The 23,382-nt window shown below is 54.9% G+C and overlaps 1 protein-coding gene across 1 annotated transcript; it reads left to right on the top strand.

Moving 5' to 3' along the window:
• Positions 1-2,972: 2,972 nt before the first annotated feature.
• LOC111141666 (sialic acid binding Ig like lectin 1) lies at positions 2,973-20,190 on the top strand. Its single transcript, XM_022494403.1, has 21 exons — positions 2,973-3,021; positions 3,264-3,623; positions 3,896-4,192; positions 5,297-5,563; positions 5,881-6,135; positions 7,867-8,166; positions 8,828-9,085; positions 9,822-10,142; positions 10,408-10,662; positions 10,868-11,170; positions 11,778-12,038; positions 12,178-12,489; positions 12,978-13,229; positions 13,533-13,802; positions 13,896-14,147; positions 14,461-14,763; positions 15,588-15,848; positions 16,562-16,864; positions 17,113-17,215; positions 17,604-17,673; positions 18,399-20,190. Exons 1-21 carry the CDS (start codon positions 2,973-2,975, stop codon positions 18,504-18,506), a joined length of 5,160 nt encoding a protein of 1,719 aa, XP_022350111.1. The 3' UTR covers positions 18,507-20,190.
• The last annotated feature ends 3,192 nt before the right edge of the window (positions 20,191-23,382 follow it).

The following is a 23,382-nucleotide window of genomic DNA, read 5'->3' as shown; positions in this document are numbered from 1 at the left end:
TGTTTGTTTGTTGTTGTTTTAAAGATTTTTTTTTTTTAATTTGAGAGAGAGAGCACATGAGTTGGGGGGGGCAGAGGGAGAGGGAGAAGCGGGCTTCTTGCTGAGTAGGGAGTCTAAGGTGGGGCTCGATCCCAGGACCCTGATATCATGACCTGAGCCAAAGGCAGATGCTTCACTGACTGAGCAATCCAGGCGCCCTAGCAACATGGGTTTTTGTATGCATGTTGTAAAATATACTTAACATAAAACTTACTGTTTTAACCATTTTTTAAGTGTTCAGTTTAGCAGCATTAAATACATTCATTATATTGTGTAACCATCACCACCGTCAATTTCCAGGAATTTCTCATCATCCAGAAGAGGGACTCTGCTCTCATTAAACATGAACTCTCCACTCACTCCTCCATGCTCCATTCCTTGTCCCTGTAACCTCTAGTCTGCTTTCTGCGTCTTTGAACTTGCATACTCTAGGTACCTCATATAAGTAGAATCATGCAATATTTGCCCTTATGTATATGACTGGTTTGACTTAGAATAATGGTTTCAGGTTTCGCCCTTGTCACACAGGTCAGAATTTCAATCCTTCTTACGGCTGAATAATATTCTTTGTATGGATGGACCACCTCTCTTTCATCCATTCATCTGTGATGGGCGCTTGGGTTGTTTCCACGTTTTGGCTATTGTGATTAACGCTGCTATGAACACAAGTGTTCGATTATCTGTTTGAGTCCCTGTTTTAAAATCTTTTGGTTGAGGGGCACCTGGGTGGCTCAGTGGGTTAAAGCCTCTGCCTTTGGCTCAGGTCATGATCCCAGGTCCTGGGATCGAGCCCCGCATCGGGATCTCTGCTCAGCAGGGAGCCTGCTTCCTCTTCTCTCTCTCTGCCTGCTTCTCTGCCTACTTGTGATCTGTCTGTCAAATAAATAAATAAATTAAAATCTTTTTAAAAAAATCTTTTGGTTGGTATCTGGAAGCAGAATTGCTGGATGCTACGGTAATCTATGTCTGACTTTTTTTTTTTTAAAGATATTTATTTATTTATTTATTTATTTATCAGCGAGAGAAAGAGCACAAGCAAGGGGAGCAGCAGGCAGAGAGAGAAGCAGCCACCCCCCCTAAGCAAGGAGCCTGATGTGGGGCTCCATCCCAGGACCATGAGCTGAGCTAAAGGCAGATGCTTAACCGACTGAGCCACCTATGCACGCCTATGTCTGACTTTTGAGGAACTCCCAAACTATTTTCCACAGGGACTGTGCTATTTTACATTCCCACCAGAATGTAAAGTGGGGAAACGGTGCATGGGGCTTCCCATTTCTCCATGTCCTCATCAACATTTATTATTTCCTGGTTTTGTTTGTTAATAGCCATTTTGATGGGTATGAAGTGGTAGCTGGTTGTGGGTTTAGTTTGCATTTCCCAAATGATTCATGATGTTGAACATCTTTTTATGAGCTTTTTGGCCACATATATCATCTTCGGAGAAACGTGTGTTGAAGTTCTTACCCCATTTTTTGATTTTGGGTGGTTTGGGGTTTTTTGTTTGCTTGTTACTGTTCTTGTTGGGTTGTAGGAGTTCCTTACATATTCTAGATATCAACCCCTTATCAGATAGATGATTTGCAGGTATTTTCTCCCATTCTCTGGGTTGTCTTTTCACTCTCTTGATAGTGTCCTTCGATGTGTACAAAAGTTATAAGTTTTGATCAAGTCCAATTTATCTATTTTTTCTTTTGTTGTTTGTGCTTCTGGTGTCATACTTGAGAAGTCATTGCCTGATCCCAGGTCGTGGAGATTTTCACCCATGTTTTCTTCTCACAGCTTTATAGTTTTGGTTATATGTGTTTCTGGGATCTCTTGCCCTCAGATTCTTATCTGTGCCACCCCCTTAGAGCCTCATCTCCAGCAGGGCCCCCCAGTGGCAGAAAGCCCACCTTCTTGTACATGGTAAACAGTAGGCATTTAACTCTGGGATATGTGTTGTACGGGGCTTGTGCCCCTGCCCAGACTGCCCTGCCACCAACTCCAGACACCCAAGGACCACACCCCTCTCTTGCTCACTACTGAAAGGCCTGAGGGCTCTGCTCTGCTTCAGGGTGCATGTCCTCAGTCCCAGCTTCTGAGAAATGGGGGTCACAAGCTGCCAAAAACAAGGCGAGCACAGAGATGGCTGTGGGGTGGCTCCAGGAACCCCACGGGGGAAGTCCCAGCTAGAAGCCACCTTCAAGCTGCACCTTGAAGACTGAATAAGGTTTCAGCAGGCAAAGATCATTTGTGGTGGGGGCAGAGCTGGTCAGCTGGAGAGCCCACATGTAGATGGGACTTGGCCACAGACCACGTATGTGGCCAACAGGGAATGGGGGCAGAACTGGGAGTAGGAACCCTGAGGACCTTTCAGGGATGTAAGTAGCTCTCAAAGAAGCACTTTGGTCAGTGCTCAGTCAAGCCCCATTAGGGCCTACAGCTGGTAAGGCTGGTGGTAAGGAGACAAGTTTCAAGCCATCATTCTTGCTGGGTGCCTTGGAGTGAGTCCCTGGGCCTCTCTGGGCTCTAGTTCCTGTTGGGCTGGGTAGTGGGGAAGAGGTGGGGAAGTGGGAGGAAAGAGAAACAGATGTTCATCTGCTCTGGGGGAGTGTCCTTGAGGGGTTGGGAAAGCAGAACTTGGGGTGGGGCTGAGGGACACACAGAGGGCTTTCTGGGGCACGACACCAAGTGAAGGTATTCCTGGATGTGGTCCGCGCCAGGAACGTGGGATCCTGGCTCCCTGCTGCTGGCTGTGCTAGGAGTCCTTGGCCACCCAGCCCTCTCACTGGGGTTAGGTGGGGGGCAGCAGAGCATGTGGGGACTCAGGGCTGGACTCTCTGCAGACTCTGAGGCTGAGGTGCCCTGAGGTGCCCTAGGAGGCCCTTGTGTACCCAACCAGCACACAAGGTATGTATCGCCTCTTAGGCACCAGAACCAGTGTGAAGCCTGCTATGGACTCCCTGTTCTGGCTTCTCCAGCTGTTCTCATCGATTTCAACAGGTAAGCTGTGCTGGTCTCGCCCGGCTCGCAGGGCCTGGCCGTGGGCAGACCGCACTGGACCTGGTCATAGGTTTGTCTGCTGAGGTCGAAGGAGGGCTCAGGGAGGCAGTGGCTGGGAGGGCCCCCCTGCTAGGGGGCTGCTCCAGGGGTGCCCAGCTGGGGGCTCATCTGGGGACAGGTCTGAGGGCTCTGCATGATACCAGGTCTTCATCACTCTCCTCTCCGTCTCGCCCCACCCTCAGGCCTGTCCTCATGGGGTGTCTCCAGTCCCCAGAATGTGAAGGGCGTGAGGGGGTCCTGCCTCATCATCCCCTGCGTCTTCAGCTTCCCAGCTGATGTGGAAGTGACCCGCGGCATCACAACCATCTGGTACTACGACTATGCGGGCCAGCGGCAGGTGGTAAGCCACTCGGAGAACCCCGAGCTGGTGGAGGCACGCTTTCATAACCGTGCCCAGTTCTTGGGGCGCACAGAGCACAAGATGTGCAGCCTGCTGTTGAAGGACCTGCAGCCTGAGGATTCAGGCTCCTACAACTTCCGTTTTGAGATCAGTGAAGGCAACCGCTGGTCAGATGTCAAAGGCACTGTGGTCACTGTGACAGGTGAGGGGCAGGGTGAGCTGGCTATGGCCTGAAAGTGTGTCCCAAGCTGCTACTGGCCCCATTGACTCACAGCCCCAACCCTCAGTCTAAGTCCATCCCCGGCCTCTCCCAGCCCTGCATCTCCTTTGCATTCACCCTGAGTGGGGCCGGGGGTCAAAAGTAGTCTCTCCTTCCTCTTGAAGGACCCTGCCCAGGTCTTGCCCCTCAGCAGGAGGGCAGGAGGCCTCCTGTGTGGTGAAGGGGAGTCCTGAGCCTCTGGTCTTTGTCTTCAGAGACGCCTGAGAAGCCCTCCATATCCTCCCTGGCGGAGCTCCATGAGGGCATGGAGGCCTACTTCAACTGCTCTACTCCCTATGCATGCCCGGAGGAGCACATCAGCCTGCAGTGGGAAGGCCAGGACCCCGAGCGCTCGGTCACCTCCAACCTCCAGGATCTCAGGCCGACAGGCATCAGCCACCTGGAGTCCCTCCACATGGCCCTGTCGTGGCAGGACCACGGCCGGACCCTGCACTGCGAAGTCTCGGTGGCCAAGCAAAAGGCTCGGAGCGAGATTCACCTCCAAGTGCAATGTGAGAGTGCTGGGGGCCCCACCCTTGGGACTGAACGCACATCTATGGCTCCCCAGAGGAAACCAGTCTCTTCTGTAGCCTGTAGAAAGAGAGCCCTCGCCCCTGAGGCAGAGCCAGGTGCACTTGGACCTCCAGGCTCAGCCAGGGGGAGAGACGCTGCAAAACCTTAAGAGCCACATTGAATGGCTCCCTTGTACCTCGAGTCCCTGAGGCCAGGTTGGGCAGAGAAGGGGAGACACGAAGAGCCAGAGAACTGGGGGCCGGGGAGGGAGGCCTTGGGGATTTAACCCAGCTCTGGAGGCTGCTGTGTGTCGGGGGGAGGAGGGTTCACCCTTTTCTTGCCTAAGGCTACTCAACAAAGAGGAGGTGGGAGGAAGCCTGAGTTTCTACTTGATTATGGAACTTCCCATCACGGTAAAACATGGCGGCCTATTCTAGAACAACTGCTGTTCACAGGCATCATCAGGCTGGCTGGGTCCACCACTAGCTGAGCAAACTGGGCAAGTTACTTGACCCTTGGGGCCTCCATGTCTACCTCTGTGAAGGAGAGGAGTTGTTCTCAAGGAACTGTTATGGAACTTGAAGGAGTGCTTAGCACATACTGACCACTCTAAGATATTAGCTTCTGCTATTTTCATATATCCCTAGATAAAGCATTTGAAAATAATAGCTTTTATAAGCCTATTTACATAGCCAGAGGCTTTGGAACAAGATTTCTAGAAATGCAGATGTGCTGTATGGTTGGCTCCTTCCTTCCAAACGGGTTAACCATCCTCTGCCTTTGGCCCCCTTCATGAAGTGTTTGATTCCTTGCCAACAGCTACCAAAAGCGGCCTAAGCAGGAACGATGGTGCTCATGATCCCTAGATAGAAGAGAGGGTGATGGCTAGTGTCACGTGGCAGAAAGCCTTAGAAGGCAGTGCAGGCTGGACGCTAGGCCTGCATTATTAGGCCCTTGGTGGAGAAGGAAGGAATCAGAACCTCCTCACGAGGTGGGGGGCAGTGTCTGGCAGGGCTTCTTGGAAGAAGAGAGAAGTGGCACCACTGTCTTCCCTGGGCCCTTCCTCTGACGCCACCCCCCCCCACCCACCTTGTGCCTTGCAGATGCTCCCAGGGGTGTGGAGATCCTTCTCAGCCCCTCAGGGCGGAACATCCTTCCAGGTGATGTGGTCATACTCACCTGCCGGGTGAACAGCAGCTACCCCGAAGTTAGTTCTATGCGCTGGATCAAGGACGGGACACCCCTCCAGGTCGAGGGTCGTATGCTGAGGTTGTCCCAGGCAACCTGGGATGATGCTGGTGTCTACATTTGCCAAGCTGGGAATGGCGTGGGCTCTTCAGTCTCGCCCCCCATCAGGGTCCACATCTTCAGTGAGTCCTGGGGGAGCCCGGGTCTTGACTAGAGGGTGGGGCGGGGTCCCCAACAGGCCCCTGTTGCTCAAGGGAGCTAGGCCAAGGTGCCTTCTGGGACACAGGTGTGGAGTCCTAGCCCTGCCCCAGATAGATGACAAACCTCCCCAGCAGGGTGGGCGGTTGCAAGAATCCCAGTAAACAGGACAAAGAGATGCGGTGTCCACCCAGAAGGGGCCTGGTACCGAGCATGCAGGGATTCAGGCTGATTGACTACAACCCCAGGATGCTGGAAGATGTCTGGGTGTCCCCCAGCATGCCCTCTGCTGCCCCCACAGTGGCTGATGTCCAGGTGAGCCCGGCAGGCCGCATCCTAGAGAACCAGACGGTGACACTGACCTGCAACATGCCCCAAGCAGCCCCCAGCGAGCTGCGTTACAGCTGGTATAAGAACCACGTCCTGCTGGAGGATGCCCACAGCCACACGCTGCGGCTGCCCTCGGCCTCCAGGGCCGACACCGGCTTCTACGTCTGCGAGGTGCAGAATGCCTATGGCAGAGAGCGCTCCGGCCCTGTCAGCGTGGTGGTCAGCCGTAAGTGGCCAGGGTGGAGCTGGGGACAGGGGCCCCACAGGAGGGTGAAGAGCCTGGGCCTGGTCGACTCTGAGCTCACACCCCAGCTCTGCAACTCTGGGCAAGCTTTCACCTCCCTGGGCCTGGGTGTTCTCCTGTTTTAGACCACTTTTCATTTTGAATGAGTTAAGCTTACAGAAAGTTGCGAGAAGAATACAAAGAATTACCATACACCTTTAACTCAGATCATCCATTTATTAACAGTGTGGTACATTTGTTCTCTGTCTTTATTTATTAATTTTTTTTAAGAGTGTTGGGGGGTGCCTGGGTGGCTCAGTGGGTTAAGCCTCTGCCTTTAGCTCAGGTCATGATCTCAGGGTCCTGGGATGGAGCCCAGCATCGCATCGGGCTCTCTGCTCAGCAGGGAGCTTGCTCCCCACCCCCCCCCCCCTCCCGCCCGCCTCTCTGCCTGCTTGTGATCTTCCTCTCTTTAAAAAAAAAAAAAAAAAGAGTGGGAAAGAGAGAGCACAGGTTCATGGTGCGGGGAGGGGCGGAGGGAGATGGGGAGATAGGATCTTAAGCCGGCTCCACGCCTAGTGTGTTAGCCTTCTTGGGCTTGGCCTCACCACTCTGAGATCATGACTTGAGCTGAAATCAAGACTTGGATGCTTAACTGACCAAGCTACCTAATCGATTTTATTTTTTAACAATAGTTTTATATTTACAAAAATATTGAGCAGATAGTACAGAGGTCCTATGTATCTTTCCTGGCACAGTTTCCCCTATCACATCCTGGATTAGTGTTGTGTATTTGTTATAATCACTGAACCAACACTGATACATTATTAACTAAAGTCTGTAGTTTACAGTAAGGTTCACTCTTTGTGTTGTACTCTTTGTGTAATATCATGTACTCATCTTACAGTATCATACAGAAGAGTTTCACTGCCATAAACATCCCCCGTTCTCCATTTATTTATCTGTTGACAACCACAGGGAAAAAAATTTTGCCTTTTCCAGAATGTCAAATAGTTGGAATCATACAGAAGGTAGTCCCTCTCTCTCCCTCTCTTTTTTAAAGATTTTATTTATTCATTTGAGACAGAGAGAGAGAGAGAGAGAGAGAGAGCACGCATACACAAGCAGGGGGAAGGGCAGAGGGAGAGGGAGAAGCAAACTCCCCACTGAGCGGGGAGCCCGATGTGGGACTTGATCCCAGGACCCTGGGATCATGACCTGAGTGAAGGCAGACGCTTAACTGATGGAACCACCCAGGCACCCCTTTTCTTGCCTTTCTTGACATTGAGACTTGAAGAGTACAGGCCAGTTGTGTGGGTGTCCCTGTTTGTGTTTGTGTGGTTTGTGTAGACTGAGCCTGCACACCCGGGCAGCAACAGCATGGGTATGACGCTGGGTCCATCCTGCTGTGTCACGTCAGGGGGCATGTGATGACAGTGTGTCCCATTGCTGGTAGTTCCTCACCCTGGCCCCTTGGATGAGGTGCTACCCGCTGCTGCCTGGCAGTTTTCCCATCCTCATAGTGGGCCCCCGAGCCCCCACTCACAGAGTTGCCACAGCTGTTGACTGAGAAGACAAAGAGACTGGCTCCACTCAGGCACAAGTGTATTCGACCAGCCCTTAGGAGCTCTGGGGTTGCTCCCTTCATGGGGTATTGCACGGTCATAGCCTATAAAGGGGGATCCGGGATTGCCCCCATCTGAGGGTGACCAGCACTCCCTCATCTCCACGCAGACCCGCCCCTTGCCCCGGACCTAACCGCCTTCCTGGAGACACGGGAGGGGCTGGTAGGTATCCTCCACTGCTCCGTGATCAGCGAGCCTCTGGCCACCCTGACGCTGTCGCACAATGGCCTCATCCTGGCCTCCACGCCAGGGGAGGGAAACCACAGCTCACGCTTCAGTGTCTTCTCCGCCCCCAACTCCCTGAACCTGGAGATCCGAGACCTGGGGCTGGATGACACTGGGGAGTACACGTGCTCAGCTACCAACTCCCTGGGGAAGTCATCGTCCACCTTGAACTTCCAGGCCAAAGGTAAGACAGGCATGGGGAGGGGGGCTGGTGAAGGGACACCGAGGAGGAGGCCTGCTCTGGTCTTCGTCCCAGGAGTCCAGGGGACTTAGCTGAAGGGACGAACAAGCTGGTTGGTTTAAAAAAAAAAAAATCACATCAAAGATCTGGGCTATAACCACCTGGGAGGTTCCTGAAGTCAAGGCAAAGGGGAAACATGGCAGGTTGCATTATTCCTTTTGTACACATTTTAACTCTGAACTTGAAGGGCCCTTCATATCCATTGGTTTTTTTATTTATCAAACGTCTGGGGCAGGCTCTGCTAGGAGTCCGAGGCAGGAGGAAAAATAGAAAAGAGCGGTCGTCCATACCTTCATGCATGCATTGCCATTCCCTCCTTCTGAGGCTGTGGAGGACAGAGCTAATCAATTGTGCCAGATTTTTGATGGAAGCCCGGGCTCTGGCTCACAATCCTTCTCGATCAAGCAGCAGCCAATAGATTAGAATTGGCATTGAAAGACAAACTCTCCCGATACCAAGACGTTCATGGAGCTGATGCCACAGAGTCCAGACCTACCTACAGTCATGTGGGGAAAGGAGAACCCTGGAGGTCTTCCTGCAGCCGGTGGCATGGGTACAGCCGGATGCAGGAGACCTGAGCCTTCCTTACTCCCTCCTCTGCCAGTGGCCCACCTCCTCATCAGCCCCACAGCAGAGGTGGTAGAAGGCCAAGGAGTGACCCTGAGCTGCAGGAGTGGTCTGAGCCCATCGCCTGACATCCACTTCTCCTGGTACCGGAATGGAGCGTTGTTTCTCAAAGGTTCCAGCAGCAGCCTTCACATCTCTGCGGCCTCCAGCACCGATGCCGGCTCTTACTACTGTCAGGCCAATAATGGCCACAGGGACAGCGGACCCTCCTCACCTGCCATCCTCACTGTGCTCTGTAAGTAGTCTTCCCACCAGCCCCTGCCTACCTGGGGAGGGTCAGCCCACAGGAGCCCGCCAGCCACCTCCACCTCCTTCAGGCCCTCCCACCCCGGGGTCTAGATCAGGAAGGCAGCCACGGGCCTGGGCACCACAGAGCTGCCTGCCCAGGACTGAAATGTAGGGAACAAACCTGGGGCTTGCTGCCTCCCCATATCCTGTCCCTCAACCCCAGCCTCTTTAGGGCCCTCTACTTTTAGCCTTAAAGGCACCATGGGTACCCTGTCCAAGTTTTGTCCTGAGCTGGCCCCTAGGACACCATAATTCCATATATGTGCACACACCCTTTGGCTGCGCTCTCACAAGCTCCCACAGCCTTGACAGCAGAACCTCTAAGCACAGGAACTGTGGCCTATCAAGGGTGGATGCTTCATATTAACCTGAGGGGCCAATCAGAAGCACACAATGTTATGCTAGCCCATACGACACCCTTGTCCAAGCTAGAAAATGATATTCCTTCCTCTGGGAAGACTCAGTACAGCACTAGAGCACAGCTGAGCATGAGGGCCATGGGCCAAATTCCTCCTTCTTTGGTTTGGTTGTCCTTGTGCAGTGAACAACCTACACAGCTGTTCATGGCAATTCTGAGCACATGCCTTTGTTTGCTGTGTTGCGGGAACCTAGCCAGCTTTGAGTGGACGTGGAGAACCCTGTGGAGGCCACGAGATGAATGCCTATGCTCTTCCTCCCTACAGATGCTCCACGCCAGCCCACCTTCACTGCCCAGCTGGACCCCGATGCTGCGGGGGTTGGGGCGAGACGTCAAGGGCTCCTCTTGTGCCGTGTGGACAGCAACCCCCCAGCCCAGCTGCGGCTGCTCCACAGGGACCATGTCGTGGCATCTTCCCTGCCATTGGGCTGTGGGGGCTGTTCCCAGCGCCTAAAGGTCACCAGAGCCCCCAACCTGCTGCGTGTGGAGATCGGTGACCCGGTGCTGGAGGATGAGGGTGTGTACCTGTGTGAGGCCAGCAATATCCTGGGCAACACCTCTGCTTCCACAAACTTCGATGCCCAGGGTGAGTCAGTGCAGGGAATGGGTGGCTCAGGGTCAGGGGCTGGTACGTTGGATGCTCCAACTCTCTCTGCCGTCCAGGGCAGGTCTATTGGGTGAAACCACTTCTGTTTGGCCACGGGAGCTCGTTTTCCTCCCCTACCCCATGGGCATGCCAGGGAGGGGTCTCCTTCCTGCCTTCCCCATGCTGGGAGGCTGGGCCCCCACCCCAGGGGGGAGGCAGTCAAGGGGAGGCCTGTCTCAGGTGGCCTGTGCTGCTCGCCCTCCAGCCACCATCCTGGTCATCACCCCATCCCACACGCTGCTGGAGGGCACCGGAGCCAACCTGACCTGCAGTGTGAGCCGGGAAGCCGGCGGCCCTGCCAACTTCTCCTGGTTCCGGAACGGGGCGTTGTGGGCCCAGGGCCCCCTGGAAATCATGACGTTGCTGCCTGTGGCCAGAACGGACGCTGGCCTCTATGCCTGCCGCATCCTCACCGAGGCCGGGGCCCAGCTCTCCGCCCCGGTGCTCCTGAGTGTGCTCTGTGGGTGACGGGCAAGGGCAGGGTTGGGTGCTTGGAGGGTGAGGGGGTGCGCAGTGCGGGGGAACGGTCGTGAGGGGCAGAGCACGGCTTGGGCGTGAGCAAGGGCAGGCCTGGACTGCGTGGGCGGAAGGGAGGGGCACAGAGTGTGGCAGCTGCGCTGTGGTGAACAGGACGGGGCGTGGCCTGAGCTCCTTCCTGTCTGCAGATCCCCCAGACCCTCCAAAGCTGTCAGCACTCCTGGACGTGGGCCAGGGCCACGTGGCTGTGTTCGTCTGCACTGTGGACAGTCGCCCTGTGGCCCAGCTGGCCCTCTTCCACGGGGAGCACCTCCTGGCCACCAGCCTGGGGCCCTTGCTCCCGCTCCGTGGCCGCCTCCAGGTCAAAGCCACAGCCAACTCCCTGCAGTTGGAGGTCCGAGACTTGAACCTTGGGGACTCTGGAAGCTATCGGTGTGAGGCCACCAATGTCCTCGGATCCACCAATACCTCCCTCTTCTTTCAGGTCCGAGGTGAGTGTCCGGTCCCTAGGGCCCACGTGCCCTGGGGGCTGCTCTGGCCAGGCTTTGGGCTGTGTCATGTGGATTTGGGGTAGAAATGTGAGCCTTTTTCAGTGACGGTTAGGGGAGTTTCTAGCCAGCCAGCAGGCCTCCCTTGGTCTCCAGCTCAATACCTTTCCCCATAATCACTTGGGTCATCCATGCTGGGTCCAGCTCACTCTTGGGACAACGGCCCTTGGCATGACCTAAACCCCTCTGATTTCAATGTTCTATGGGGTCAAGCCAGCATCTGTCCAGAGCTAACTTGTGCAGGCACTGCACCTGCCATGGGGTTGGAGGTCCCATAAGCTGGGCCTTCTGGTAGGTGAGATATGACCAACAGAGTGAAACTGTAGCTCCAGGTAGTGGGTGGTAAAAGCCGGGACAGACGAGGGCAGGGGAGTTGGGAGAAGGACGGGGGGGGCATGGAGCTGAAGTGGAGCCTTTGGTGGTGGTCTCATAGGGGGCCTGTGGCTCCAGGACATAGGACTGGGGTCCTTGTGTGGACAAACACATAGTCCCAGGTTGGGGGAGAGGGCATGGGGGAGGGTCCTCACCTGCCCTTGGTTTCTCCCCGCAGGAGCCTGGGTCCAGGTGTCTCCATCACCTGAGCTCCAGGAGGGCCAGGCTGTGGTCTTGAGCTGCCAGGTGCCCGCAGGGGTTCAAGAGGGGACCTCATACCTCTGGTATCAGGATGGCCAGCCCCTCCCAGAGTCAAACTCAGCCACGCTCCGCTTCACGGCCATTACTCTGAGCCAAGCTGGGGCCTACCATTGCCAAGCCCAGGCCCCAGGTTCGGCCACCACGAGCCTGGCCGCACCCATCAGCCTCCACGTGTCCTGTAAGCTTTCATCCTGTCCATGTTTCTTGGGGGGTGAGGGACACAAGGGACAGATAGAGGAGGGGCTGGGCAAGCCCTGCCTCCAGCGAGAGTGCTAGAGAAGGGACGGGGGGTCCTGACCGCTCCCCACCTCCTGTAGACGCCCCTCGCCAGGCCACACTCACCACCCTGATGGACACGGGCCCTGGACGACTGGGCCTCCTCCTGTGCCGTGTGAACAGTGACCCTCCAGCCCACCTACGACTGCTTCACGGGGACCACCTCGTGGCCTCCACCCTACAGGGTGTGGGGGAGCTGGCCAGCCGCTCTCCCCGGCTGCAGGTGGCTGTCGCTCCCAACACACTACGCCTGGAGATCCACAGAGCGGTGCTGGAGGATGAGGGCGTCTACACCTGCCAGGCCAACAACACACTGGGCCAGGCCTTAGCCTCTGCCCTCTTCGATGCCCAGGGTCAGTGTGAGGGCGTGAGTGTGTCTATGGGGGGCTCCTTTAAGAGACGAGAGGAGGCTGAAAAAGGTTCTGGAAGCCTGAGGGACAGGCAGGTGGGCTGAACATAAGGACAGCCTCCATTCTCAGCCTCCTTTAAGGACAAATGACTCCAGACTTGGCTTTCACGGAAGAGCCTTTTTTAGAAACAGATGTTTGCCTGGATGTCCAGTGGATAAATCAGAAAAGGAAGGGCGGGATCTTCAAGGAGAAAATACTGCAGCCCAGGCAGGCTTGGGTTCTTCTTCCATGTGCCCATCAGGGTCAGGGAGGGCTTAGGGTACCCGGGGGCCCTGCAGAACCCTGGTTGGGACCACTTGAGAGATGGTGAGCTGTTTCCCGTGTTCAATCTTGAGCCCCTTGTACGCGTTTCTCTTCATCATGGAGACAAGCGGCTTGCTTTACACAGCTTCACAGTCTAACCCGTGTCCCCGGCCCTCTTCCTTCCCCAGCTGTGAGTGTGCAGGTGCGGCCTAGGGCCGTAGTGCAAGAGGGGCAGCTGGTGAACCTGACCTGCCTTGTGTGGACCTCGAACCTCACCCAGCTCACCTACACGTGGTACCAGGATGGGCAGCAGCGCCCAGGTTCCCACTCCATCCTTCTGTCCAATGTCACGGTCACGGACGCTGCCTCCTACCGCTGTGGTGTGGTGACTCCTGGCCAGGCACCCCACCTCTCCAGACCTGTCACTCTGGATGTCCTCTGTGAGTTTGGTTAGATGCAGGGTGGGACGAAAAAGAATGACGGCGGCCCACAGGGATCAAGGGCATGGCCAGAGCCCCACAGATGTCTGACTCAGGAACCCAGACCCCATCAATCTGAAGAAGCCCAGGACAAGGAGCGTTGAGTCAGGGTCAGAGGGGATAGCTTCTTTCTGGGCAGAGGAGCCTCAGTTGGGCACCTGGGGGCCCTGCGATCGGGAGCCAGGGCTCTCCTGCTTCGAATGCTGCCTGTCAACTGGCCTCCTGGGTGTGGTCTCTGAACTGTTTCCTTCGGTGTCCCTATAGACGCTCCCCGCAGCCTGCGCCTGACCTACCTCCTGGAAAGCCGGGGCGGACGGCTGGCTCAGGTACTGTGTACCGTGGATAGCCGCCCACCCGCCCAGCTAGCCCTCAGCCATGCTGGCCACCTCCTGATGTCTTCGAGCACAGCCTCTGTCCCCAACACTCTGCGCCTGGAGTTGTGGGAGCCCGGACCCAGCGATGAGGGGCTCTACAGCTGCTCCGCCCACAGTCCTCTGGGCCAGGCCAATGCCTCCCTGGAGTTGCGTCTAGAGGGTGAGGCAGGGCTGGGGGCCGAGCCCAGCGTGGGGAGAGGGACCAGCTGTGGTCTCTGGCTGGGACTTGCTGACCCTGGTCTCCCTGGTCCAGGTGTGCAGGTGACCCTGGCTCCATCCGCCGCTGTGCCTGAGGGGACCCCCGTCACAGTGTCCTGTGAAGACCCCGCCGCCCGCCCACCCGTTCTCTATGCCTGGTACCACAACAGCCGTTGGCTGCAGGAGGGACCAGCTGCCGCCCTCTCGATCCCAGCGGCCACACGGGCTCACGCGGGGGCCTACTCCTGCCAGGTCCAGGACGTCCAGGGCACCCGCAGCTCCCGGCCCACCGCCCTGCAAGTCCACTGTGAGCCAGGGCCCTTGACTGGGGGTGCCAAGGCTGAGAGCAGGCAGAGGGCACTTCTGGGCCTTCGTGGGGGTGGATGCAGGACCGTAGCAGATCTTGGAAGGGGCATTTGGGAAAAGAAGAACATTGGTGATGAGAAAAGAAGCCCTAGAGTCCTGTGAACCCCACCTGGGGGACTCTGCCCACGAGGTGTCACTTTGAGGAATTGACCTTTCATCCAGAGGCTTCAGCCTCACCAATGCCAGGCAGGTGGGCCATGGACGGTCCAGGGTTTCCAAACAAGGCCTCCAACTATGTGCTCTCGTGCTCCCAGATGCCCCTCGGGATGTCGTCCTGTCGTCCTTTCGGGACTCCAGAGTCGGCTCCATGGCCGTGTTGCAGTGTACCGTGGACAGCGAGCCCCCTGCTGAGCTGGCCCTGTCCCGTGACGGCAAGGTGCTAGCCACCAGCCTGGGGGTCCACGGCTTGGCATCCGGGACAGGCCCCGTGCAGGTGGCCCGAAATGCCCTGCGACTGCAGGTGCGAGATGTACCCTCCGGTGAAAAGGACACTTACATGTGCACAGCCCACAACTTCCTGGGCTCAGTCAGCACCACAGGGCAGCTGCAGGGGGAAGGTGAGTGGGCCAAGGGGGAGGAGAAGGGCTCAGGCACAGCGGTGCCTTGTGTATATGAGGGGCGGGCTGACCAGAATGGATAGCTAGTGCCCTGCCCCATCTGATGGAGGAGGAACCGCTCTCCTTGGAGACCGTTGCCCAGCCTGAGGGGAAGAAGCAGCCTTGCCCTTGCAGAACTCTGCAAGGGAGAGCTGCAGCCGTGTGGAGGGCCCCCCAGAGACAAGGGAGACAGAGCCCCGCCCTCACAGAACCCAATCTGGGGTGGAAGCACAGACCTGCTCTGGGGAAGCCTGGGGTGGGAAGAGAGACCCAATCCTACCTTTAGGGGGTATAGTGTGAAGGATGAGATGGAGCCCCATGTTTGGGGAGTCCCATCTCCGAGCAAGACTCAGCCTCATCCATCAGAAAGCCTGGTTTGTGGAGACAAACCACCCTGTCCCAGAGGTCCCCAGTGCAAGAGATCTCAGTATTTTTTTTTAAGATTTTTATTCATTTATTTGAAAGAGAGAGAGAGAGAGAGAGAGAGAGAGAGGGAACACAAACAAGGGGGAGTGGGAGAGAGAGAAGCAGGCTTCCCGCTGAGCAGAGAGCCCGATGCAGGGCTTGATCCCAGGACCCTGGGATCATGAGCTGAGCCAAAGGCAGGTGCTTAACTGACTGAGCCACCCAGGTGCCCCAAGAGATCTCAGTTTTTTGAGACAGCCACAATCTTACCTCTGTGGGCCCCAAATCAGAACAGATGTTCCCATAATGCACCGAGGCCTCTCCGATGCCCAGATCCCACCCACAGGCTCCCTGACCTCCTCCTGGTCCTTGGCCTGCAGGGGTGCGTGTGGTGGCCGAGCCGGGGCTGGACGTGGCTGAGGGGGCACCGCTGAACCTGAGCTGTCGCCTCTCTGGTGCCCTTGGACCCATGGGCAACTCCACCTTCGCTTGGTTCTGGAATGGCCAGCGACTACATGTGGAGCCTATGCCCACCCTTGCCTTCGCCCACGTGGCCCGCGCCCAAGCCGGGGCGTACCACTGCTGGGCTGAGCTCCCCAGTGGGGCCACCACCTCTGCTCCAGTCATGCTCCGGGTGCTGTGTGAGTACGACCCTCCACCCCCTGTCCACATCTCACCTGCCTGCCTCGGGTCCTCCTCCTCTTCTGCCTGCAAAGAGCAAAGACTTTGCAGGGATGGAGTCCTGGGTTGGAGGACTCCTGCTGCCTGCTTGTGTGACCTTGTACATCCCTGCCTGGCTTTTCTCATGTGCAAAATATCAGCCCCCTCACCCAGTGAGGAGCCCAGGGGATACTGCGTGCAGAGTGCCTGGGTCCCCGCTCCATCCCTCATCCAGGCCCCCATGCAAGGATCAGCCAGTTGTGGCTGCAGTCACAAGCCCCCCGGAATACAGAGCTTCAGATGACAGCCGTTGTGTTTGCTCCTGATGCTGGGGGTCAGAAATTCAGGGGGAGCGGAGCTGGGCAGGGCTTCGGCTGGTCTCTGTCATTGTCTCGTAGCTAGCTGGTTGAGGATGGCTGTATTCTCATGGCCGGCAGCTGGGGCTGGCCTGACCTTCCTCCGGGGTTGTGTCTGCAGGAGGCCAGAAGCTGTGAGGCCCCTTGAGGTCTAGCCCTGAAGCCACATAATATCACTTCTGCTTTCTAGTGGTCAGAGCAAGGCACAGATCAAGGAGAGGGGCAAGGGGTTCTACCCCGTCATGTGGCGAGCTGCAGTCATCCTGCCTGGGTTGGGAGAGGGGGCAAGAATTGGTGCTGGTGTTCTGCAACTATCACACCCCTCTGTGTTCCCACAGACCCTCCTGAGAAGCCCTCCATGACGGTCTTCGTGGAGCCTGAGGGCGGCCTCCGGGGCATCCTGGACTGCCGAGTGGACAGCGAGCCCCTAGCCAGTCTGAGTCTCCACCTCGGCAGGAGGCTGGTGGCCTCCAGCCAGCCTGGTGGGGCTCCCGCCGAGCCCCACATCCGCGTCACAGCCACCGCCAACGCCCTGAGGGTGGACATGGAGGAGCTGAGGCCCAGCGACCAGGGGGACTACGTGTGCTCTGCCTCCAATGCCCTGGGCTCTGCGTCCGCTTCTACCTACTTCGGAACCAGAGGTGGGGGGTGGGGGGAGGGTCTGTCTCCCAGGCCCAGCTCTCGGGTCCAAAGGCTTCCTTCTGAGGTCTTCGCTGAATCCTTTCTGCTGTGATCAGTTTGTCTAACTAGTCTAGCTTAATGCTCGGTTGCAAGGGAAAGCTTCTGAGATAAAGTGAGAGCTAGAATGGTTTTCATCTCGGGGGAGTCCCCTTGGGAGGGAGCTCTGGAGTCCTGGAGCCGCCGCCTGAGCCTCACCCCTGCATTCCAGCCTTGCACCGTCTGAGTCTGTTCCAGAAGCTACTCTGGGTCCTGGGGCTGCTGCTGGGCCTCCTCTTCCTGTTGTTGGGCCTGGGGGCCTTCTACGCCTGGAGGTGGGTTCAGGGCTGGGGTGGGGGGTGGGGTCACCTCGTCATCCCCCACTTCCCCTCAACATTCCCTCATGTCTCTCTTACCAGATGCACGGGCTCTGTACTTTCTAGCCTGTTCCTCTTCTTCCCACTGCTCCAAATTTGGGAACTGCTTCTAGAATCGTCTTTCAAGCCCTCTTGCTGTAGTTTTCTTTCTTCATCTGGAGCCAATCTGTGTAAAGAAAGGGCTGGGAGGGAAGGAAGAAAGATAAAGTCCCCCACTCCCCACAATGCTCCCACTGCTCTGTTCAGTGAGCTATCTGGGGCTAAGTAAGCGCTTGGGGTCAGGGGAGGAAATGGGGGTAAGCAGGGGAAGTGAAGAGACCCTCTGAGTCCACTCTTGCTGTTGCAGGAAACAATTTTGTAAGCTGAGCATGGGTGAGAATTTGGTGGAGATGACTTCTCAGAAGCAGACCATACAGGTATCCATCTGTCACGTGGGCCCAGGCAGACAGGATGCCTGGCTAACCCACTGGGCAGGGCTGGCGCACAGAGACAGCTCTCGTATGTAGGATGGGCCCTGGGACTAGGGGGAGACTGGGGAGAGAATACAAAGAACCAGGGACCTCCGGAAAGACAGGGAAGCCACATTTTGAATGGGGCACACAACAGTCACGTGTTTGCTCGCCAGGCATGATGGGTATACTGTAGGCCAGCATGACTGTCGAGTTCTCTGTGGGAGCTGCTGGTAAGGTGACCGGGGCAGACATTCTGACATAGCAGCTTCTCCTCGACTTTCAAGATGCATCTTGGAACACAGAACCCCACCTGGGTTCTCTCTTCCCTACTCTGCAGTCTGCCTATCCCCTGGTCAGGGGTGAAGGTCTGTTTTCCCTTCCCAGGGACGTGTCCCCTTCTGCAGATCATCCGGTTTTGTGGAGGGGGGTGGGGGCAGGGCTCACAACCTCATTACCAGCCAGGCACATGCTCCCCAGTCCCCAGGGGACCCTCACCTAAGGCTTGAGGTCTGGGGAACTGCCCTCCAGAGTTAGAGGCCATGGGATGACCACTCCCAGAGCCCTCCTTGTCACTAGGATTTTCTCTGCGGGAAGCTCACTGATCCTGATCCTGATCCTGATGCAGCCGCAGGTGGGCCCTAGTCCTGTGCTCTGCCCCTGAGCTGATCTGTGGCACTGTCTACCCTCAGGAGGAGGAGGTCACCAGAAACTGTGACGACCTGGGCCTCGTGAACAAGGCAGCACTGAGTCCTGACTCCCTCTGTGAAAACAACTCTACAGCATCTGACTTTCTATGACCCGGATCCAAATCTCTTGCCAAGAAAAATGGGCATGGAGAAGTAGAGGTGAACCTTAATCTACCCAGGAGGGTGCTGGCCCTGGGGGACTCTGAGGATAAACAAGTGCCCATGTTGTCTACTTGTCTTTTCCTTTTCTCCGGATCTCATCTCTCCCTTTATCTTCCAATGGATGGCCCCTCACATCTTTTCCCTCCAAGCCTACCCTGAACTTTTTGGCTGGATTAGAAAAGATGAGGAGCTTCCTACATCCTCCCAGGCCGACCAGAACACTCCATAGGAGCTGGACTAGAAGTTAGGCTGTACTAACAAGAGACCAAATACATTAACTTCAGCATGAGGACATGTTACTTCTCTCTCCCATACTAATCTGGATATGCTATGGTAGTTTAAGGTGTCAGAATTTGGGATCATTCTATCTTCTTTTTCTCCATCCCCGAAATGGTACCTTTGACTGTGAGGTTCATGGTGGCCCCACTGTGTTGCCATTCCCTCCAGCAAGAAGAGGAGTTTGAAGGCACAACCATTCCCATTGTGGACAGAAGTTGCAGGTCATTTTCACTCACTCTCCATTGGCTGGAGTTGAGTCAAGCAGCCACCCCAAGCTGCAAGAGATTCTGAGAAATATAGTTTTGGTTCTGTTTCCAAAGGACTCCCCAACCATGGACTCATCCCCGAGACTTCTGACATTGGTGAGAATGCTGCCGGCAGGCCACGTTTGCAGTGCCCGTCTACTGAAGGCCAGGACGTGTCCCTGGTCATTCTGTTCATGGGCTTCCCAGAAGAGGGAGTCCCTCTCACACATTTAGACTGAGGAAATTAAGATGGTTTGGTGTTCCCTAGGGAAAAGGCATGCCAGGCAATGGGGTTGCCTGAGCAGGCATTTTATCATGCCCTTGGAAAAAGAGGGGCCCCCATTCCTACCCCCAGTGAGTGTGGAGAGCATCCTTATTTCTGCTCCAGGGACATCCCTCTCTGTGATCAAGTGGGCTCACTCGGTCTTCCTGGGGGCTTCTGTGCCAGGGGCTGTTAAGCAGAATGAGGGTCACAAAGAAGGAATAACTTGCTCCCAGGAAGTCAGTGCCTGAGAGGGGCCAGTTCTTGGGTGGGCTAGTGTCTCCCCTCACAGCCTGGTGGCTGATGGTAGGAGACGCAAAGACCCTGCCTGGGATTTGGGTTGAGAAACTGGGAGAGTAGTGGTGAGATGTCCTAGGGGCTAACAGGTTGGAAAGAAATTGGAGGCTGAGTAAGCTCCATGGAACCGTGGCCCGAAGCTTCCTGGTCCCAGGTCCCATTCCTTGCAGTGCCTGATTGCCAGACTCTTCCTGGGGGAGCCTGTCTGACATGTCCTCCCAATAAACACCCATCCTGTGATATTACCAGAGTGAGTCTCTGTCTTGCAACCCAAACGGCTGCACCGCAACACAGATCTGAATGTGAACGCAGCTCGTTCTGAGAGACTGACTGCTGGAGGTGGCCAGCAAGTGCAAATTACATGACGTTTGCCACAAACTACCTTATGATCAAGAGATGAGCGCTCTCTCCTGCTCCTTGAGGCTCTAGGTCCTGCTCACCTCCTCGGTCCACATGACCAGCACCTCGCTTGGCACGCAGTACGTGAGCACTTAGTAAGCACTGGTTTTTCCATATTGTTGTCTGGGGGGAGGGGTGGGGGTGGAAAGTGTGCACTATATCCAGAGGTGGGACAGAGACAGAGCAAGCCGAATGTGGCCAGATGTTCTTAGGCTATCCAGGGAAGAGAGGGTGAGGGGAGGATTCCTTCTGCACATCTCCAAGGGGGCATAGGTCCACCTGGGAATGGAAGGTTCTCAGAGGTATTAGCTGTGTCTACCTCTGGAGGTCTGAGGCACCTCAAGACTTCTGAAATAAACTTGTACTTCAGGTGTGACACACAAACAGAAAACTGCACACACTATAAGCACACAGCTTGATGACTTTCCAAAAAGTGATCAAGCCAGTGCCACTGCCACCCAGATCAAGAAACAGACCAGCACCAGCACTCCGGAGTCTCCCTCGAGCCCCCTCCCAATTGCAAGCCCCCTGAAGTGAACTTCAAGCTTGCTATCTAATACCAGGGATTTGATTGGCTTGTTTTTGAATTTTATATAAATGGAATAATATAGAATGATAACTTTGGAAAACTGTCTGACATTATCTATTAAAGCTAAAACACTCCTGCCCTCTGACCCTGAAATTCCACCCCGGGTAGTTACGCCAAAAGAAGAAGGGATCTGTCCACCATGAGGCTTGTAGAGGAATGTTTATAGTCACCCTGTTCTGGGTCATTCTTCAGAATGCGTCTTGTTTACAGATGGTGAATGTCACCCATTACGTAAGCACTTTGAAAATTTAACTCTCCGTGGTTTGCCTTCTGCCCAGGACACTCCCCAGTGTCCCCCTGGAGAGTGACTCCAGCAAGACACTGGAGACATCATCTTTCCCACAGTGGCTACTTGTGGGATCCATCTTCCTCAACTTTGGTCTAGTGGCCCCATCCCCTCCTCTGCAGCCTCCAAATAAATAGTTGCTTGGAGATTTCTGCAGAAAATTCCTCGGATATACTTAGACATAGCTCATCCGGGTTGGGAAGGCGTCCACGTTGCAAGGATGATTCCAACGCCCACACGGCTCTTAGGCTACAAGTTCACCTTGTTTTCTTAGCACTGACTGTGTGCCCCGTCCTGTGTCAGGCAGTAAACAAAGATAACCCCAGACCCTGTGGAGCTCAGGGTCTGAGGGGAGAGAGACAAGGAAATGGGCAGGGAGAAGCATATGCAGGGGGCGGGAACCAGGCTTTGGGTCAGCAAGAACCCCTTGACATAGAGGCACCAAAGTCTAGGTTCGCAGCGAGAAGAGGAGCTCACCAGTTTGCTCTTTTCTTGCCCGAGAGGACCCTGCTGTCCACAGTGAAGCCTCTGCTCCGTGTTCAGAGTCTGGCTGCTCCGGAGAGTCTGCTCTACTGCCCAGGCTCCCAGCTCATTTAGAGCTCAAGCCACCTCCAAGTCCTCACCAGGCCCTGCTAGGCTGCACATTTGGTATTGTCCCATGTCTGTGATCTCTGGGGCTTTCTTAGCTGTCTCTCTCTTCTTCCTATTCAGGACTCCTTTACCACAGTTAGGACTGTGTGTCTGTAATTTCCCCTTCCTCGGGATCCATATTTTGTTCTGGAATCTCTCATTGTGCTCCTGGTTCAAGATGGAAGCCTAGATCGCCCTGTCCACCCCAATTCTTCCCCAAATCCTCCCTAAGAGGAGACAGGATGCCTTGCTTTCTGCTCCCTGTACCACCCCACCCCCACCAGCTCATGTCGAGGGAGGATCAGGGAATTCTGTGCTTCAAGGGTGGCCTCTGCTGCTGGGGGAACTCGTGGCAACCCCATTTACTCATCCACAGAGGGAAGAGTTGATGTCTCTCCAGCCTGCCCACATTGGAACCCCCAGCATGACCAAAGCCGTCTAGGTCTATTTTAGGTCTGGTTCCCAAAGATGAGGTTTCATGTGCAAGCGATGTCAGGCTGTGCTCCAAGGGGGAAATCAGTAAAGGGCTGAAGAGAGCAAGACAGGTGAAGGCAGGAAGCTGGGGACACACACACACATAAATGTCCACAGCAGCATTTTTGGTAACATCTCAAAACTAGGAACAACCCTCATGTCCGGCAACAGTAGAATCAATGGGGAAAATGTGATAGTCACACAACTGGATGCTAGTTAGCAATGTAAATAACTGAACTACAGCTACACACAAAGGCTGAATGCATTTCACAAACTGAAAAAGATCTGCAACTCACACTCCAGACAAAAGATGAATCTCCCTTATATATAAAGAGTTCCTTCCAGTTGTTACGAGAAAGACCAACAGCTCAGTAGAAACATGATTCAGGGAACAGGAAATATAAATGGCATGTAAGTGTTTGAACAGTTATTCAAGTTCACTGCTAGGAGAAATGCAAATTAAGACTGCACTCACACCTTCAGACAAGCGTATCACAGTTTGAGAACTGTGTCGGTAAGGTTGCAGGCCAAGGCGCCCTCTAGATACTGCTGGTGCAATTGTCCATTGGCACAAATTGAAGGGCAATTTAAGTGTATCCTCCCAAGTCATAAAAACACAAATCTTTTGACCCAGGAAGCCCATTTTAGGAAATCATCTCACAGATGAGTTTGTGTATAAAATTATCCATCACAGCCTGGATTGCAGTAGCAGAAGGCCTGGAAACCATTTACATGGCCAAGAGGGGACTATATGAATGAGGGGCAACATTCAACTATAAAAAAAATGGCGGGGACACACAGCCACTGGAATAACTAAAATTAAAACAATGAGCAACACTAAGTGCCAGCAAGGATGGAGAGGAACTCGAACTCTCCTCCACTGCTGGTAGGCATGTAAGATGGTACAGTTGCTTTGGAAATGAGTTTCTTTCAAACTTAAATATGCCCTTGCCATAGGACCCTGCCCTTCTACTTCTGGGTCTTCACAGATGAGAAATGAGAAATGAAAACATAGATTCATATAAAACTTCACAGCAATGTGTAGCAGCTACATGTAGGAGAGTCTCACGCTGGAAAAGAACCCAAATGCCTAACTGGAGAATAGAGAAAGTGTGCTTTCCTCTGCCCATGGAACATACTCGGCACTACAAAAGCAAACAATGTCGATGAATTTCAAAAACATAGAAGGAAGAAAGCCAGACACAAAGAGTACATGCTTTGTAGTTACATTTATACGAAGTTCTGGAATAGGCAAAGTTTATGTATAGACACAAAGCAGATCAATGACTGCCTGGGGCTGGAAGTGGGAGAGAGGGACTGGGGAGGGGCACAGGAGAACTTTTTGGGGACGATGGAAATAGGTC

The sequence above is a fragment of the Enhydra lutris genome, unplaced genomic scaffold, assembly GCF_002288905.1.
Source record: "Enhydra lutris kenyoni isolate GAN:26980312 unplaced genomic scaffold, ASM228890v2 scaffoldscaffold6, whole genome shotgun sequence".
Taxonomy (NCBI): Eukaryota; Metazoa; Chordata; class Mammalia; order Carnivora; family Mustelidae; genus Enhydra; species Enhydra lutris.
This window is presented reverse-complemented; position numbering and strand designations above follow the sequence as displayed.